Consider the following 18627-nt stretch of genomic DNA (forward strand, 5'->3'; position numbering starts at 1 on the left):
TGTTTCCAACCAAAACATAACGGTGATAGAAATTTAATGAAGCCCATGCAACCAGTGGCGAAACTCACCAACAATCGCGGGCTCCGCAAACATTGACTTTGGGCTTTTTGTTTCAATTTTTCACGCATCTCCATGAGTTTACAAAAAATTGGCGACACAGGGCCCAAAAGTATACGAAATAAAACTGACAGCAGCAAAAACCACAGGGAGCTATCAATATAACCAAAAAAACATGAAGCTGTTTATTTTCTAATTGAAATGTCAAAACAAACATGTTCATGCACATAAATTTTCCCAAAAAGCACAATTCAAGGAGTCTAGCACTTGAGGAAGCCCCAGGCTAATCGATCTCAGCTCAGCACTCGACCGGCTGCTGCAAAATTACACCGCTGGATAACTAGTACGCAAAGTCAAAGAGCAGACACCGGATGAAAGCCGATGGGATACATATTAATACAACTCTTTTATTCCATTCCAAACCGTTATTACACCGCATACCCGTCCGCCACAAGCAGGCGACATACGTTTCACACGACGCCTCGAGGAAGATGAGCACCGCTGAGATTTCAACCACCGAGCGGACGCTTGTTAATGAGCTCTCACGACCGCATCGCAGAGGGGGCGGGGCACGACACGCCTTGACCTGGGCTCGCACATCAAAGGGGAGCTACGGCGCGGCGAGCCGTCCGACGCACAGGACGAACCGGAGCTTCTCCGACCCGTCATGGCTTCTACACAGCCATCGCGACGCGACGATGCCGTCCAGCGCCGCTCTCACGGTGCGGACTCGCGCCGCGCTCCGCCGCCACTAAGGCACAACACGCTGGCAAGACGGCTCCGACGTTACACCTGAGGCCTGGCGCCGCGGCGCGCCCCCGACCCCGCCTGAGTGGGCAGCCGGCCGGCCCGGTCGGCCGGCGGCATCACGTCTCGGCGCCGCTATCGTCGGCGAACGGCACGTGCTCGGCGCCCGCCAGTGACAGCGGCGGTGTGTCGACAGAGGCCGCCGGAGGAGTCCGCCGCTCTGCCGGCGGTCAGCTCGGGTCAGCGGTCACAGGTCAGATAGGCGTGGCGGAGCGGCGCCGCACACAACAGCCGACATATGATGGCATCGCGCGACCGACCGCCTTCACTGATCACAGCAAATCGCAACAGGCGGAATCGAGCTGGTCAGCCTCCGGCCACGGAGGTAACGGTCTAAGCACAGGAGCGGAGTGTCAGCTAAGGCAATCTTAGCGTCGAACACGGCACACACCTATTGCAAGTTGCTTTGCACGCCCCATACCTTGCGTTTGATCGTCTGCCGCTGGACTAGACGGCAGACCGCTCTGCTCCTCGCCGGGCGGCGGTGGGTCTGCCCGCGCCTCTGGTGCCGGCTCTTCGTCAGACGGCGGCCTCGGGTCAGCCTCGCCCCCCGCCGAACTCGACCCCAGCCGGTCACTGTCCGCGCTCGCCGGCTCGGCGGGCCCGGCGCTGGGTTGGGCTGTAGCAGTGCTGGTCGGCTCGGCGGGCCCGACGCTGGGCTGGGCTGTAGCAGTGCTGGTCGGCTCGGCGGGGCCGGCGCTGGGCTGGGCTGTAGCGGTGCTGGTCGGTTCGGTGGGTCCAGCGCTAGGCTGGGCTGAAGCGATGCTGGTCGGCTCGGAAACCCCAGCGCTGGGCTGGGCCGCATCGGTCGCGGCAGGGTCGGCTGCGGGGCCGGCCGGCTCCGGCCCGGACGCCGACCGCGGCCGGCTCGGCACGTCCGGCTCTGTCTCGCTCTCACTCGTCTCTGAAGGCCACACCGCACAATCTTTATGACGGCGAAGGACACAGGCGCGACATATCACGCGGGTTACACTGGCCTATTGCCAGTACATTTCGGACAGAAGAATAGCCAATTATGGCACAGAGATCCTGATATGTGGCAATCCTGACATAGCGACGAATGTGGTATAAAACTAACGAATTTGGTACGAAAGCTACGAAGTTGGTATAGAAATAATCACGTGGACGTTCTACAGGAAATAGTCGACAAACATTAACTGCATGTATTTGACTCGCGCTGGCGTCGGCCAGGTCAAGCCGCGTTAGCGCCACGGCGCAGCCGGAGCGGTGTCGGCCCACCTGTGGTGTCCGACTCGACCATGCTTTCGCCGGAGGTGGGCGCCGCCGGCAGACGCGGCGCCGACGGACGCTGCTTGCGCGCCGGGTTCCAGGCGAAGCAGTAGCTGCAACGGAACGCTGAAACACAGCGCCCGGCGCGCACGGTCAGCGCCGGCTCTGCCCGACTGCCACCGGCGATCCCACCCGCCACGGACCTGCCGGCCCATGATAACGGCACACCATGTACATGATGGTCCCTTGAACGAGTGTAGCCTAAAAAACAATATTCCAAAATAAGTTTTGTGCTCTCGAAAAAGATGAAAATTACAGTTGCCAGCGGTCGCATTTTAGCGTCATTGAATGAGAAACAAAGAAACTATCGACAACGTTGTTCCTTAGGCTCACGGTGCTAAAACGTCATGGCTTCAGTCGCGGTCGTCTTCCAGCTTCCTTCGTAAGTTGTATTGCCCCTCCCCCTTCCGCTGGGGTCTCGTCAAGGCCAGAATGGATTTTACGGAAACAATGCAGCGTACGGAGCTAGCGGCTGCCGATAGTTACCACGTGGGTTAGTAGTAGAAGGAGCGATCTTCGACGTACGTAACTGAACCCAATATATTTTTTCGAGGAGCTCACTTCGTTCAACCACTGGTAAGATACATCACTTCAGTATGAAAGCCCCACCCCTATCCAGCTATATCAATTAAAAATTTCCTCAAAAGTATATTAAATGGAGGGTCCGACCCTGGCTGTTGTTACCAGGGACGGGGGGAACGGGGGGGGGGGGGGGGGCATTAACGCTTCCAGGATCTCGCAATGGGACGTGAGACCCCAAAAGGTACGGTGGCGCCCCTTCCCCAAATTTCGCTATCTGCACGGATATAAGTCGAAGCACTACGCATGCCGAATCGCCATAAGTGGTCATTCCCCTGCATGGACCACACTCAAGCCGTTGTGATCGTGAAAGTTCCTGGGGTTGACAAATTTTGCCGGCCCCACCATTCTTCTACCTTTGGACATCCACGCAGGTCCAAAAGTACAGGAGCCGTGGCCCTCCCTGGATCTGCCCGTGACTGAATGCATGCAATACACTTGATAAGGGACATGTTCGTCCTCTACAACCCCTCAAAGATGCCCTGGTAACGCAGCCCCACAGAGGGATAGAAGCACTGCGACGCCACCGTCCGGAATAAACGACGAATGGGACGCAAGACAAAGTTAAAAATGACGAAGTGCGTTGTAACGGCAGTGTATGAAACATGGGTGCCATTTTACGTTTTTCATCCCAAGGCATTGTAGAGCCCTTCCCTAAACCCACGTTAGAAATGGACAATTGTTATGTCCTTACTTTGCGCCACGGCAGGTTTCAGCAGATTAGTGCTGACAATATGGTGTGGTTCCACTCATTTTTCTTAAATAATTAGTTACCAATCCTCATAAATATTTAAGTGAACTGGAACATTTCAACCACAATTTAAGTAAGAAACCCCCCGCCCTCCAGCCTCACCCAAACTTTGAGAGAAAAGTGGGTCAAATCCGGGGAGAAATCCGGTCAGTGAATTTTTGGAGAACGTTTCATCTTATTTCACGGCTTAGACCCCCTCCCCAATACACCATACGAAACTTCGCCGCTGGCCGGGCCGCAACATCGGCCCCAGCTGGCAGCGCGAGCGTGACGCCCACGGAGGACGCCCCGGCCGGCACTCACCCAGGTACTCGAACTCCTCCTTAAGCGCCATGCCGTTGTGGCTCTGGCACTGGTGGCAGATGAGCGCGTACCGGTTGGCCGGGCCGTCGCCCACCAGATAGTCGATCATGCGGTCCATGTAGCCGCGCTCGCGGGGCAACACCGGCCGCGGCAGCGGCGGCCCAGCGCGCGGCCCTGCGCGCCAACCGGGGCGAAGGTCAATGACGCTGTCACCGTGCACTGATGACCTGGCTTCTTGTATTCATTGATCTCACCTCATCATGAGTGCTGACGATGCTGTTTTTTTACGCGAATACTCCGCCAATCTGGCAGCCTTCGTGGTAAGCTGGAGACGATAATGAGGATTGCGGTCCACTGATTTTCACAAAAATGTTTAAAAATCATGTTTTACTTGTTTATTGAGCATGGTTTTAACAAAATTACCTCGCATTGACCAAAAAGCTCCTCTTGGCTACGCCACTGTAAGGAAACTCACAAAGGAACTGACCCGACCGTTCCTTTTCCCCCTGTCCGTTTCTCACAGACACATGATAGGGTTAAAGCTGTACAGATTTATGACCGCGTGAAAAGAAACGTATCATCAAGAAAGGTATCGCATTATGTGGCATCTTGTTATCTATTGCGACCGAAACATTTTTTCGGTGCGTCCCTTCAGGTGTTATCAAGCAAGATGACAGGCCGCGATGCCGTAACTTTCAGTACAAAGGAAGTGGTTCCTCTAATGACGTACGGGGTTAAATCGTAATATTTATATAATATCCTTGCAAGCATTGCAACACAATTCTAGAACCCATTCATAAATCATGTTCGACTTGACAGAAAATGAGCAGGTCCCGCTAGTCATGGTAATGTACCTTGGATGAGACAGAGCCTGGGCAAACGCCTCGTAGAAGTTAGATCCACGCCGAATTTTGCCGAAAATGGCTCTCCAATTTTGCTACCACTTACAGATGCAATAAAACCATTCCACTTACGAAACGAAATAACCACCGAAAGGTCGCGAATTACAAAAATTCTACAGGGCGGATTTCAACGACATGAATGCGCAAAGGAGACGAAAAACGCCACAAACCGAAAAAGTCCTCCGGGCCGGATTTGAACCAGCGACCTATGGATGTCCGTCCGTAACCACTACAGTCCACCGCTCTACCAACTGAGCTACCAGAGGAACTGCCCCCACACACGCCACATCGTGTACTTACACCACATTACGAATAGGAACGCCTTCGGCCATGATCGATGTGCATTACACTCTGCACCTGTCTAAAAGGCGTATTGCCTATGTACACAGTACTCGTCATTAATGACCATGAGCACAGCTGGAAGCGTCGCCTCCTGTCACTATTGCCATAACTTTCTTGACAACGTTTAAATTGTAGGTATTTCCTTCGATGTATTGAAGGTCGATTATTGTCGTAATTAAAACTCTCAGCCCATAGCACCGAAAACTCAACAACACAAGACCTTTGTAACTTACACCAGGTATACTTAAACATTGCACTGGACTGCCACCAGCGCGCTGGTGGCAGGTCATTGGCACTATACCGCTACACTAGGTATCTCGCAGGCATTATACCTCCGCAGCGGTATAATACGTACTAATCATGCATCCTGCACCGTTAAACGCCCAAGGGCATTCCAGCTGTCATCGTGAAGGTAAGCCGTGCAAAGCATCTCTAAACCTAACGTAAGACCACGCTATTTAAACAAACAACCGCTTGTATCAACGCCACTAGTACATGACGTTCTCGTCCACTGCATTCAAATTCATTGCAATGCGGTAGTAACAACTCAAACCCAATTTGACGCATGGCCATATCCATGGACGTAACTAGACTCATTTCTGTCTTTGTGCCATTTCATATGTGCTCTAAACGCAAAAAAAAACTTATCAACCCAAAAGTTACTGGGGTTCGTGGCCCGGGCACCACCAACCAGGGGGGTCACTTTGTATGCTAATGACGGCCAACTATGTAAGCTCTGGACTGCTGCTGCACTCGGTATCTCATCACACCATAATTTATATTATTATCATCATGTATTAACATCATCATAATCACGTCAGCTTCAAATGGGATGGCATTCTTCAAGATCAAAACAGCATTTGAATCCAAATGTTTCTTTAAATTTCATTTTGGCATCAGGACACAAATTCAAGTGGCCAAAATCCGGGGAGATGTCAGGATTTGGGAACTGGTTAGGTCAACTTAATTGGCTCAGCCCCCCCCCCCCAACTGACTTCAGGAAGTGACCCCCTCCCCCTTGCCACCAACCTGAGTTAGGTACACTCATGCCCCTGCACCTATCCACCACACTTTGCAAAATGACTGGGCGATGACCAACAGGCACAACTTTGAGGTCACCACCTTGGCGAGTTGAGCAAGTGAAACCCATGTGAAATTCGGCAGTCACCCCTGCACAAGAGCCGGCCCGCGACAGCTGTGGACCATTGCCGGCGACGGCTGGGCAGCAGACGCAGGATGAGTACTCACCGACGGGCGGCAGACCGCGGCCGGCCGGCACGAGCGGAGACGGCGCCATCGGGCCCGAGTACCGGCCGGCGCCGATGCCTGACGCGGCACAGGGTCACCGTCACACAGAGCGACAGCACCGCGCGCTCACGCCGCCCCGAACACCGCAGGGAGCGCCGAGAAGGGCCCATGAGAGAGGTCGTGCCGCCAGGGCCCCGAGCATCATCAGCAGTCACGACCCCTGGTGATTGCTAGTTCATATGAATATACGAAACAATCTTTCCAACATCTGGTGATAACTGGTGTGCGTGCAAATCTGTCCGCGATCTTCAGATCCATGAGGTCAAGGTCGCCAGTGGTAAAGCTGTGGCAGCTCCAGTGCTGACACCCGTAACCGTAATATCTCGAAAGAGATGCTCCCACAGCACGCGTTCAGGTTTGTCACGCGATCAATGGCAGGCGACATTTGCTCAGCTGTCAACGTCCGGAGGTGCGAACTACGAGTCTTATGTACAGCTGCAAGCAGATGTGCCTGTGCACGACTGTGAGCGAATGTGACAAGCGCGCGACCCTCGCAACGTCACGTGTCCAGTGATGGCGCGCCGGGAACCCAGCCCCCAGTCACACAGCAAGGACCGGGCCGCCGCCGACCACTCCTCCTCGACGCCCCACAGCCGCCACCGAGGCCAGCGACACTGACCGGGTTGGGGCGCACCGCGGCCGGCCGCGCCCAACGGGGTTGAGGTGAGCGGGCCCCGGGGGGCCGTCAATGTAGCCAGCTGCCGCTGCCGGGCGCCTCCTGCCGGAACACGCCCCACCCCGAATCAGATGTGATATTAATGTATGTATACATGCATGTTTTATGTATGTATGTATGCATATTACACATACATCATGTATATACATAAAAAAACACCCACCCACACTCACACCCACACCCACACCCACACCCACATGCACGTACGCACGCACGCACGCACTTGGACGTCAGAGAGGTGATACGCTGTAACATCAAGCTTCGACAGAGGCACAATTTTGCGCGACACTCGGTGACACGTCTGTCACGTCACTCACTGACCGCGGCCCCGGTGACCGGGCAGTCAGCTAGGAGGGGTGGGCGTGGCGGCGGTATTGGCGCCTCTCACCTGCGTCACCGCCCCGCGGCACAAGAGGCGTGCTGGCCGGGCGCAGCTGCGGGCACACGCAGCGCACCAGTCAGGGGCTGTGCTGGGCGGAGGGGGGGGGGGGGGGGGGGGGGAGGGCAGACGCACAGTACCAGTCAGGGGCTGTACGGCGGCCGACCGATCGCGACCGGGCTTATGTACATAGCATGGCGGCAACCCAAAACACGCACTGAAACGGCGCCCGCTGCAAAGTAAATGCGATACTTCTGGTTCCACAGAGAATATTCTGGGACTGTTTGCAAACAGATGTTGAAAAAGAACAGAGACCTGACACCAGACATGTTTGGATAACAAAGGTCCAATAATACCACAAAACCCCTCTAAAACCCGCTTAAAATACGGGAGGTGCTGGTTAAACGTTTGATTAAACAAGCAGTGGTCATATTGTTCAAACCCGACATTTCATGTTGTGTTCAAGGCCACGGGCGCGGCCATGACTCGCTTGGGGTACCGATCGTGCAGTGATTAAACTGCACAAATGAGAAACCAGAGGTACGTAGGTAGAGTTCGGTGCCCGCCCTTCCTGCCGAGGTGGGAGACAGGCAGCACAATACAGCTCCAGCAGCTGAGCGCGGCGTAAGGCCCCACTGACGACAGTGAGCTGCTGATGTGACTGAGCTCCCTGAACAGAAGATGGATACCAACGTATCCTGGTCATCACCGGCATCTTCACCAAGCTAATAGGAGTCTTCCTGCCGAGGTGCCAGACGCCAGGGCAGATGGCAACATGCCTGCCGCAAGCGATGTGTCGTGGAATCATACCAGCGCTGTTAGCAAGCGATCCGGACGGACCACAATCAGGGCACCTCCAGGAAAGGAGACGTGGTCTGGTGCAAAACTTCACATGACGAAAAGACGTAAACGGTGTACTGAGGTCCAAGTTTGAGGGTCTTCTTTAAGTGGTCAAGTCACGCCCCCTCGACTAAAGGGTCCGAAAAGGAAGGGGGCAGCAGCGCATGGTACTTGTCTAAAGAACGTGCCCCTTGCTAGCATATCCTCCTTCTGTCAATGCAAATACCGAAATGAGGACGGATGAGGGGGGGGGGGGGGGGGCGGGGGCAAGAGCTCGACTGCGGCGAGCAGGCGTGAGCCGGGGCTAACTATCATCGCCCAATCACGCCGTGTCTGCCGGTGATCGGACACAGGAGGCAATCGCGGACAAACCTACCAAGACAGCAGCTGAGAGTACGGCACTGGAAGAGTCAGCTGCGGCTGAGCTACCTGAAGGCATGAACGTGGAAGAGGAGCCGGCGCACCGGGGGCCCGCGATCGTCAGGTCAGCTCTGACTGATATGGCTGAAGAAGCGGTGGCGGAACAGCAGCCTGGGGCGTCCCGTGAGGAAGGCGTCGATGCGACGACGTCGTCGGTGGTCTCGACGGCCGTGGCACCGGTGGCGGCCTCGATAACGGTGGCGTCGGTGGCTGCGTCGATGGCAGCATCGGTGGCAGCGTCGATGGCAGCGTCAGTGCCAAGGTCGGTCGCTGCGTCGGTCGCGGCGTCAGCGCCAGCGCCGGTGGCAGCATCGGTGGTAGCGTCGATGGCAGCGTCGGTGGTAGCGTCCGTGCCAAGGTCGACCGCTGCGTCGGTGACGCCAGCGTCAGTGCCAGCGTCGGTGGCAGCGTCGGTGACTGCGTCGATGGCTGCGTCAGTGCCAGCGTCGATGGCAGCGTCCGTGGCAGCGTCCGTGGCAGCGTCGGTGGCAGCGTCAGTGCAAGCGTCGATGGCAGCGTCGATGGCAGCGTCCGTGGCAGCGTCGGTAGCGGCGTCGGTGACAGCGTCGATGACAGCGTCGGTGGCAGCGGCGATGGCAGCGTCGGTGCCAGGGTCGGTGGCAGCGCCGGTGCCGAGGCCGGTCGCTGCGTCGGTGGCAGCGTCGTTGGCAGCATCGGTGCCAGGGTCGGTCGCTGCGTCGGTGACTGCGTCAGTGGCAGCGTCGGTGCCGGCGTCGGTCGCGGCGTCGGTGACTGCGTCAGTGTCAATGTCGGTGGCAGCGTCGGTGGCCGCATCGGTGACTGCGCCGGTGGTGGTGGCGATGGTAGCGCCGGTCGTGGTGGTGGTGCGTCTGTCAGTTCGGTTCCACAAAGCATTTGGTCGCCTCGCATTTTGTGAGAAACACAGTGACCTGTTTGTTTTGCAGCATACTGCCAGGAAAGGGATGTGATAGGCGCAGCAGGCCACCACTTGGCTGCCCAGTGCAGAAGGCTGTCGTGGTAAGACCGTTGTTCACGAGCCACTGGTATTGTGGTAAAGTGGTTTCAATTTGGTCGACCTTACAGCATGCGTGACCCTGTGACGGCGGCGTGGACGGCTAAACGTGATGCTCTTGGTTGCCTTGGTGCGATGGACAATATTCCAGACGCATCGTTTTCGTGAGGTTCGGCTTGCAGTCACACAGCAGCGGTGGCGTGCGTTGTGTGTTCGAGCACGGCAGCTACAAAATGTGTTCGAAATGAGGCCGTAACAACTAAAGGGCAACGAGTCAAGCAGCTCGGAAGTGTAGTCCCAATAACGACATGCCTTCCCCCCGCTCGGCTACGGTCATGATACCTTACCGGTGATCGGCGCAGCTGCTCAGGAGCAAACTTCTCCAGGATCTCCTTGGCGACCTTATACGTCTCCTTGTCTTGGACCTCCTCCAAGATCTGTTCTTTCTTTTTCTTCAATGCAGCCAATCTGGTTTCATTTTGACGTATCTTTCTTTCGTAGTACCATGTCATCAATCTCTTAAGAGAGTAAACCCTACAAATAGGATAGGAAATTAGAATATTATCCAAAAGACCTGAACTGTTAATAATCGCTAAATCCAAGTAACACCTTGAGTAAAGCAACAATTACTTTTTTAGATACGAACATTTCACCATATTTAAGCGCGAAGGTAGCGCCATTTATCTTTCCTTACTAAAATCTTCAGCCCCTCAAAAATACAGCTGAACCAATCGAAGACAACTTTAAGACCGCATTCAGGCAACGCAGCCACTACAGCCTGAGAATCCCTTCAACTAGCGCCACACATTCCAGCCCCGTCCGGAGCCGGACGAGGGCGGCGCTCCGTACACGAGACTCACAGGGCCGGGAAGAGCAGCAGCGCGCCGGCGCACAGTAGGCGCGTCAGCACGTCGTCGGGGAAGTAGCGGTAGTAGAACAGCAGCCCGGCCAGCACGTACAGCAGGGCCGAGTAGGCTACGACCACGGCCGCCAGGCGGCGTTGCCGGCGCCGCACGGCCGCCTCGTTCTCGGCGATGGAGCCCATGTCGTCCTCGATCTTCTGAAGGACCTCGATGGTCGACGCCTTGCGCTGCGCCAGCCGGGGAAGAACGGCGTCACACGGGGCACGGGCGCGGCTTTGATCGGACAGGCCTGGTTCTCCTCCAGACAAGAGCCACACATCATATTACCAATCCTACAATACAGACATTTAACCTTAATGGTGGACGGCAGCGGAAATGGATAAAGTCATGCATCGCTCTCATTCCACGATGCGTTTGGGTCACTTCACATAGGGTGTCTTCTCGCGTGTGTCAAATGACCCACACATCTACTTCTGTCTCAGTTCATTGCACTAACTCATATGCATGCATCAAACACTGTCATTCAATTTGAAAAAAACAAAATCCCTCATTTGACTAGCTGGCTCATGCTTTCTCACGCTACTTCAAGCACATGCAGTGCCATGAGAAAAGGTGATGTACTGACCACAGTTTCAATGCGGCTTACCCGAAAGCGCGATAGTATCAAGCCCATTATGGGAATATGTATTGATGAACAGGCAGTGTCAGTCTTGGTGGTCCACTTCAATCATGTCCTGGTCACCTGCGTGGGAAAGTGAGACGCATCAGCACGCAAAATGGTGTGACTTGTTTCAATTACTTCTGAAATGATACACCATGTGATAAGCCAATGAGTCTTAGTAATGTCACACTTAAGTTCCAAGGCATTCAATTCTGCATTAACATTCCTACGTCTCCAACTGCAGTTTTGCCATCTTAATTGATAATTTTGAACGATACATTCCATCTATGTAACTTGCCCAGTAAATGAGAGACATGCGATTTGAAGATGAACGCATAACAAATCAGATAATGGCAAAGCTCTAGGCAATCACGGAACAAACTACGGTACCATCCATAACTGCAAACCGGTGGACGGGGAAAGGTATTAACTGGCTGCATATTTATCAGGCATGGGAACACAGCTGACTTCGGATTCACGAAGCTGCAGCTTTTTCGCAAACGGCTTTGAGCTCGACCCTCCCTTGAAGCCTTCGAACAGGCTTTCTATTCCTGTCTCCTTCTTTGGCTTAGTGGTATTTCAAAGAGTTGCTGTCAGGTTAAGCCTTTTGCCATGTAATGCTTTGTTTTGTCTGTAATGCTAGCAACTTGTCTCAATCATTGCAAAACACCCTGATTATATAGTTTTATCTCATGCAGTTCTAGCGGACGTGAAAATCATTTGGTTTCGCAAAACGTCGTGCACTGGGCGGGGCTTCCGCGTCGATCTCGTGATTTTACACTGATCAGTTTGTAAGGACTCGCAGTCCCAAACTTTACAGCCACTGGCTTTACCACTGACTTCAGCCTCATTTCATTGTCTTGGCGTCGGATTCGGTTGAAAGCCAGGAGTCTGGCTTCGTCCCCATGCCTGTGATCCTAATATATGAATATATATGAAATAGCCCTGATATAGTGTCATAGGAGGGAGGTTAAAGGTGTCAAATGATCTGCAAAATTATGGACAACATGATAAGCTGGAAAGGTAATAAACAACAATAGTTTCAGAGGAATATCAATGTTGTTATTATGCAAACATAAACAGGTGCATAGTTCACATTTACACAGCACAAAGGTGGTTGGCAGGGTAATCCCAGTCTCGAAATGGCCGTGGCAGTCAGTGAGACACCAATTACCAACATGAGCACACAGAGAGCCAGTGTCTCAGAGAAATATGATGTTGCACAGGCAGTTTCTGGCAAAAATGATCCAAAAACATGTGCACACAAAAGGCAACTTGAAATGGCAGGACAAATTTGGCAAGCCTGAGTTCAGCACACATGACAGTGAGGTTCAGTGCAGTCGATTTTGAGTAGGCGTACCATCCAGTCTGCGTGTCTTTGGGGGTATATGACGCACTCAGCTGCTGAGGCCATATGGCGTCACCGCGGTGGTTAACTCAGACCGGTGAACCACTTCACAACCGGCACCCCCATCCCACCCAGTCAATTGATTTTTTGCAGACTGAGCGACACACACACCAGACACAGGTGCAGATACAGATCGAAATTACTTAGGCTATCCACAACTGACTTGGTACCAATGTTTAGTTATGGAAGATACCACTGGGGAACATTTTTTGAGTATTACACACCTCCATACAGTACTATAGAATACTTACCAATGCACTGTTATTCCTCATATATGTACAATGAATCTTGTGATACCCAAGTGTGGCATTTGTAAAGACAATGCTGCCAATTGTCATTTCAAAGTATATTTATACACTATCACTACCTGTGCCTGACTACACCACAGGAGTTTAGAAACAAAGATTTCATGAATTACAACAAAGAGAGTTGAACTGTCAAGACTGGCCATGGTTGAGGAGAAATGCTGATTCATGCTGATGATAATGGCTATTATGATATGGTAAAAGTGAACATTAAGACTAAGATGTGCTCTCACATGACAAGTACTTACCTGATCTTTCTCTTTGTCCCAACTCCATATGCTTTTTGACACTCATTCCCTCCCACCACACACAAATACACACATACACACACCAAAGCTGGAAATACATGTACACATGGATTTCTATGGTAACACATACTGGTCTGCAAAATGTGGCATATTATGATGACAAGTCATTGGAGCAGAGTTGAGGCAAAATTGATATCTGGAGCAAGTTCAGGAAATTCTTGGGTGGAGATCAGGCTGGAATTGAAAAATTTGAATGTGTAAAACAAAGGAGTGAGAATTCATACAGGCAAACACAACCTGAAGGCTGAGTATGCCTAATTTGTCTCAACTTTATCATAGTTGTCTTAATCACTGTCATATTACCCTGTCTGTCAGTAGTATGCTGCCTGTCTGTCAGCATGCTGCTACTCACACATCCCCTATACCCAAAGATCCACATATTAAATGATGAGCTTGACAACAAATCCTGCTCGAGTGTGAAGAAGAACACACTCGAGCCTCTGCTACTTGTGCTGAGCAGATACAACAGCTGCAAACAGACCCACACCAGATGGGTCAACAATTAGAGTTGCTGCTCTACATTGATGGGTTGTGTCCTTCACATTGCAAGATGTTAAGCACATATTTTTATAATATAAATTTAGCATTTTCAAGGTGACATCCAAAACATTGGATGGCAAAGCCAGTGTCTTTGACCCACTTTGACCATAGTGGTGTTGGTAATTAATGGTCAGCAGGTGTAAATTATTAGGAAAATCTTGAGACCTGCTCTCCTCTCTGGTTATCAAATCATTAGCACCTGCCTTAAATGGAGAAGGCTGCCCTGCTTGGGGAAGAATTGGACCTGTCCCATATATTCAGCAACTCTGCTACCTTTCACAAACTCACAAATAATAGTAAGTCCTGTTACACTGCAATACAGTATTCCCAGAAAGTATATTGACTTAAAGAACCCAATTACTTTCAAATGATAATGAACATGATGCAACATGAAAGTGTTGGTAATGGTACGCAAACATTCAAATGTTGCATCCAGCAACGCACACGGAGCTGGCGCGAACAGCTGACAGCACGCGAAAGTCAGCGGCATAATAAACCACAAGATCACCAGAAGTTACCCACATTTTATTCCAACAGTGCCGCAGCGCAGATTACTCGTTAACAGCTCCAGCACTGAAAACAAGACGAACGACAAAAACAAGCCAAACCCAGTTTTCACACTTCCCACGCACTCATTTTTTCCTTACAAATTCACGCGAGAACGTCGATGACGCTCCAGATATGTCGTAATATGGTAGCAGTTACGGCTACCAAATATTTAATTTTTGGATGAATGGTATGGTGACACCTGCCTTAAATGGAGAAGGCTGCCCTGCTGACAAGTGACAGGTGACAGGTGACAGGTGATGAATGGTCGTCCAGCACACCCTTTCAAGAACGAAGCTTGTTGCCGACGCCAGACATTCGAACGCTTGCATATGTCCATCACAGCTAGGTTTCCTTTGGATTACATGACGTAGGATGCACGCGCATTTCATATCTGGTCACCCAACACCCAGCTGCGGACGTCCGTCCACCTAGCAGCAGATTAATATCGTACTGCCATGTTCGGGCGTCTCGATACCGTCTAAATTGTGTGTGGAAGGCATTCTTGAAACGCTGATTTCAAAAACCATAGGTTTCAGCGAATGATTTCTCGTAGCTTCTGAATTACGCGACCTGTGACAGTGCAGGTTTGATATCGCGAGGCATCTCAATTGCACCTGTGAGAAGTCAGCTGCAAGTTCGATGAGGATCGGGGTTTTAGTTCGCGCCGACTGCTGTTGTCATGTGCCCATGACTGAGCTCGATCATTATGAGCCATTGACAAGGCGTTAACAGATGGTGGCACAAGCCTTTTTTGCTATCCGGTACATTCAGTTACGTATTTTTGCGAGGGGAGTAAACTGATTAATGCTTGATACGCTTGACTATAGTCAAGCGTATCAGGCATTACATGTAAGCATTATGCATGCCGAACTATTCACTAATTCATTATCCGGGCAATTAGTCCATTATTTCAGGCATTTAACAGGTTACCAGTAAACACCATCTAAGCAGGAAGAGTGAACAGATTTTACGCCCGAAAAGATTCATTGTCATCACGGAATAATCGTGACTGAGTAGCAAACTATGATGAAAATCCTTCGCAGGCAAGTAAATAATGCATTACCCATCGGCGATGAGTTAATTTGCGGACGTAGGGATAAATCTACTTTCAGTGTACTATGATGCAGCTCCCTAGGTCGAGTCATCAAAATTCAAGTGACGGCGATGGTGCTTACGAAGGCCAGATACTGCCTCACAGTTTACGGCAATGACACACAAGCGGACTTTGATAGAATACAAAAGATCTTAAGCTTTGCTGCCCCGGTGATGTTTGGCCGAGTAGACTTCACCATGTCTTTGACCTGCGTGGAACACTTCGATAGATGTCGCTTCAGAACATGGAAGAGCTTCAGGTGGCACCCTGGCTCATAAGGTGATGCTGCACGGTGGGCCTGTTATTCTGAGGGCCAAGGGTGTGTTAAACCACGACACACGTACGCGACCCGCTCGGCAGGACAGACTCGTACGCCTCCCTTGGTCGAGAACCGAGGCCCGGAAGGAGACGTCTTGGGTACCATGCGCCAGCATTGCACGCTGCACTGCCAGCCGGCATCACACAACTGCCACAGCAGCGTTTCACACGCGAAGTGAGAGAGCACCTGCTTGAGCGCTTATGCTATTGGTAGCCGGTGAACGGGTGTTTGTGTGTTCATGTTTTGTTTTTTTACCTGCATGTCCAGCTTACCTCCTGTACTTTAGATACGGGACTATAATAGCCACGGCCCACTGAGGGTGGTTTTATCGAAGTAATGCAGTATAATACGATGCATTTTTGGCCCCACGGATCACACACCGCGCGTTAGCATGTGATCCTCTTAGTAAAATCGGGTTGGCTGCGGTGCTTGCATGCCTATCTGCGGGCGGGACTTGTCCGTAACACATTCATGTGAACGTCTCAACGCTGGGCCTATCTAAAAAAAACTTCCCCTTCGTCTTGATGCCCATGATGGCTTTCTGCGTCGGAAGCACTGAGTAGCCTCAGAACGACAAAACACGCCTTGACCACAGTTGACACAATCAACTGCTTCGGCTTTACAGTCTGAGCACTGATGTCCTGCTTCGCGCACCTTCCACACCGCATATTCTTCCACCCCTCATCAGTAACGTGTCCAAATGTCTAATGGGTTCGGTACATACATCCTAACAGGGATGGAAAAGTAGCCACGTATAGCCTAACTGGCACTGCCACTGACCGAAACGTCAAGACGAAAGTGCCGATGCCGACGCATTCCCTCTCTCCCCACTCTGATGCGCTTCGCCGTCATCACGCCATCACCAGACATGCCATCAACCACGTACTCCTCACACATACCTCACACCTGCACACATACTGCGATCGCGACACGTTACCACACTCTTGACGAAGCTATTGCGTGGAGAGGAACGCACAGCAGAAGGCACTTTTGATCCCTCCATATAAACGTGCCTTGAAGGAAAGCTCATTGGTCCCCGGCATTCATTTAATGTCCCCGTCCTTCGTAAACCTCACCCCAATACCCCCATCCAGCGGCGGATCTGCACTATTTTTTTTTACGAGAGAGACAGACCGTTATTGAAGTGTGTGTGTGCGCGTGTGTGTGTGCGCGCGTGTGTGTGTGTGTGTGCGTGGGTGCGTGCGTGCGTGCGTGCGTGCATGTGTGTGTGTGCGCGTGTGTGTATGCATGATATGACCCCGGCGTCGTGGCGTGGGTTCACGTCACTGTGTCGTGCGTGGAACGGCTGTGTGCAGTGAATAGAACAATCTGTGACCGGCAGGCTGAGTGTAATGATGCACCATGGTCATCAGCGTTCTGATCACTGGGGTATTCCGGCAAAAGAATAGCGGGTTAAGTCCCATCTCTAAATGTCAATGTCATAACGGATTAACCATCCGCCAGCAATGAACAAGTCATTTTAGATCCGCAACCGCCGTAGGCTGCGGGTGTGTCGACTGTTGACACATTTTACTGTCCCAGCAGCGGCAGAACGAGAAACCAGCTATGCCATTAACTGTTGGAAACATGCCGGTGCACGCACATAACAGCATACGTCGGACCGTTGGAGAGGGGAACCATGGTCTCACGACCTTTGAGGGGCGGGGGGGGGGAGTCGGCCCCCATCTCCCGGATCCACCCTTGCCTTCATCAGCGTACGCAAGTCCTTTCGCTTTCCTTTCTTCGAGAATGCTTGTCAACATTGGAATGCACTCAGACGCAGGACAATTCTTTTGCCCCGAGAGTCCAGCTTCGGGGATCGTACAACCAAAAACCGGGACAATAGTGAAGTTCTGCCCCTGCTGCAGGTAGAAGCGGAGTCCGAGTCTACCGCTAGCGTGATTTGCCCCCCCCCCCCCGCTGTGGGCGTTGGAGATGTCGTTTGGTGAAGTATGTTCCGTATCAGTCGTTTTCAATTTGGATCATATTCAGCAGAAAACGACGAACCCTTCGAAATTTGTAGTGAGCAGGATATGTGACTCATTACCAAACAGTTCATGGAATGGTAAGTCGAGTCGTATCGATAGTATTTTTCATTGGCGCATAGCCCTGGAGATAAATTTTTGTCTTAAATGATCAACTGTTCGCCGAAAGCATGATTTCTCATTGACTTGATCAGAAAAAGACACAGCCTAGAAAATCCTAGCCTCTTCTATTTCTTTTACAATCGTTGTAATTTGAGAACATCCGAGATTACAAGCACGGGTCTCGGATTTTCGCGGGCGCCCAGTTCTGACCCCTGGAGGTCACCATATACCATATCAATGCCCGACTTTGCCAATTATAAAACATCATGGCGAACTCAGGTACAAATTGCATCACAAATTGAGGGGATGGTTCTGTGTGACCACCATTGGCCGTGCCAGGTCACACCATGAAATTATGCAAGTAAGTGTAAGCGACATTCCAAAACGGCGCGTGGAATGATGAGTCGTATGTCGTCTATGACATCATACAATGATGGCTAGGTATGAAGAAAATCTGACATAAACAGTGTCATGGAAAACGTGCCACGCAGCAGAGTGTAGGGAGTGGGCGCGGAGGGAAGAGTTTCCGTGGCTGGAGGTCTGGGTGTTGCGCTGTCTTGTACGAGCTGCAAAAATTCCTTTATAGCTCGCACATTACATCAGCCGACACAGGAGGGGAGGGGAGGGGGGGGGGGGGAGGGTGTGTGGCGCAAAGCAAGTTAGGACCGGGCCTGCGCGGGGAAATATGGCTCAACATGCACCCAAATATAGCCAAGCGGATTCTTGCCGACCCAATTCCTCTCCAAAGTTCCGTGGGTTGGAGCCCCTCCCCGATGGCCAGGAGGCTGTACCGTTATTACACTGGAATAAAGCACCACATTTGATTTTCCGGAAGCGGCCAAGACA

The 18627-nt window shown here is 51.9% G+C and overlaps 1 protein-coding gene and 1 long non-coding RNA gene across 2 annotated transcripts; both read right to left on the reverse strand.

Moving 5' to 3' along the window:
* Positions 1-219: 219 nt before the first annotated feature.
* LOC119091165 (uncharacterized) lies at positions 220-1466 on the reverse strand. Its single transcript, XR_005093363.1, has 2 exons — positions 1286-1466; positions 220-1024 (listed from the first exon to the last, which is right to left on the reverse strand). It is a non-coding gene; the product is annotated as an uncharacterized LOC119091165 (long non-coding RNA).
* Positions 1467-2056: 590 nt separating this feature from the next.
* Positions 2057-14347, reverse strand: LOC119091155 (endoplasmic reticulum junction formation protein lunapark-B). Its single transcript, XM_037213817.1, has 9 exons — positions 14256-14347; positions 11158-11253; positions 10509-10738; positions 9996-10182; positions 7404-7449; positions 6959-7057; positions 6280-6357; positions 3788-3961; positions 2057-2220 (listed from the first exon to the last, which is right to left on the reverse strand). The coding sequence occupies exons 2-9, from the start codon at positions 11182-11184 to the stop codon at positions 2057-2059; spliced, it is 1005 nt and encodes a 334-aa protein (XP_037069712.1). The 5' UTR covers positions 11185-11253; positions 14256-14347.
* Between the last annotated feature and the right edge of the window lie 4280 nt (positions 14348-18627).

The sequence above is a fragment of the Pollicipes pollicipes genome, unplaced genomic scaffold (assembly GCF_011947565.3).
Source record: "Pollicipes pollicipes isolate AB1234 unplaced genomic scaffold, Ppol_2.1 Scaffold_3321;HRSCAF=3900_pilon_pilon_pilon, whole genome shotgun sequence".
In the NCBI taxonomy this organism is placed as follows: domain Eukaryota; kingdom Metazoa; phylum Arthropoda; class Thecostraca; order Pollicipedomorpha; family Pollicipedidae; genus Pollicipes; species Pollicipes pollicipes.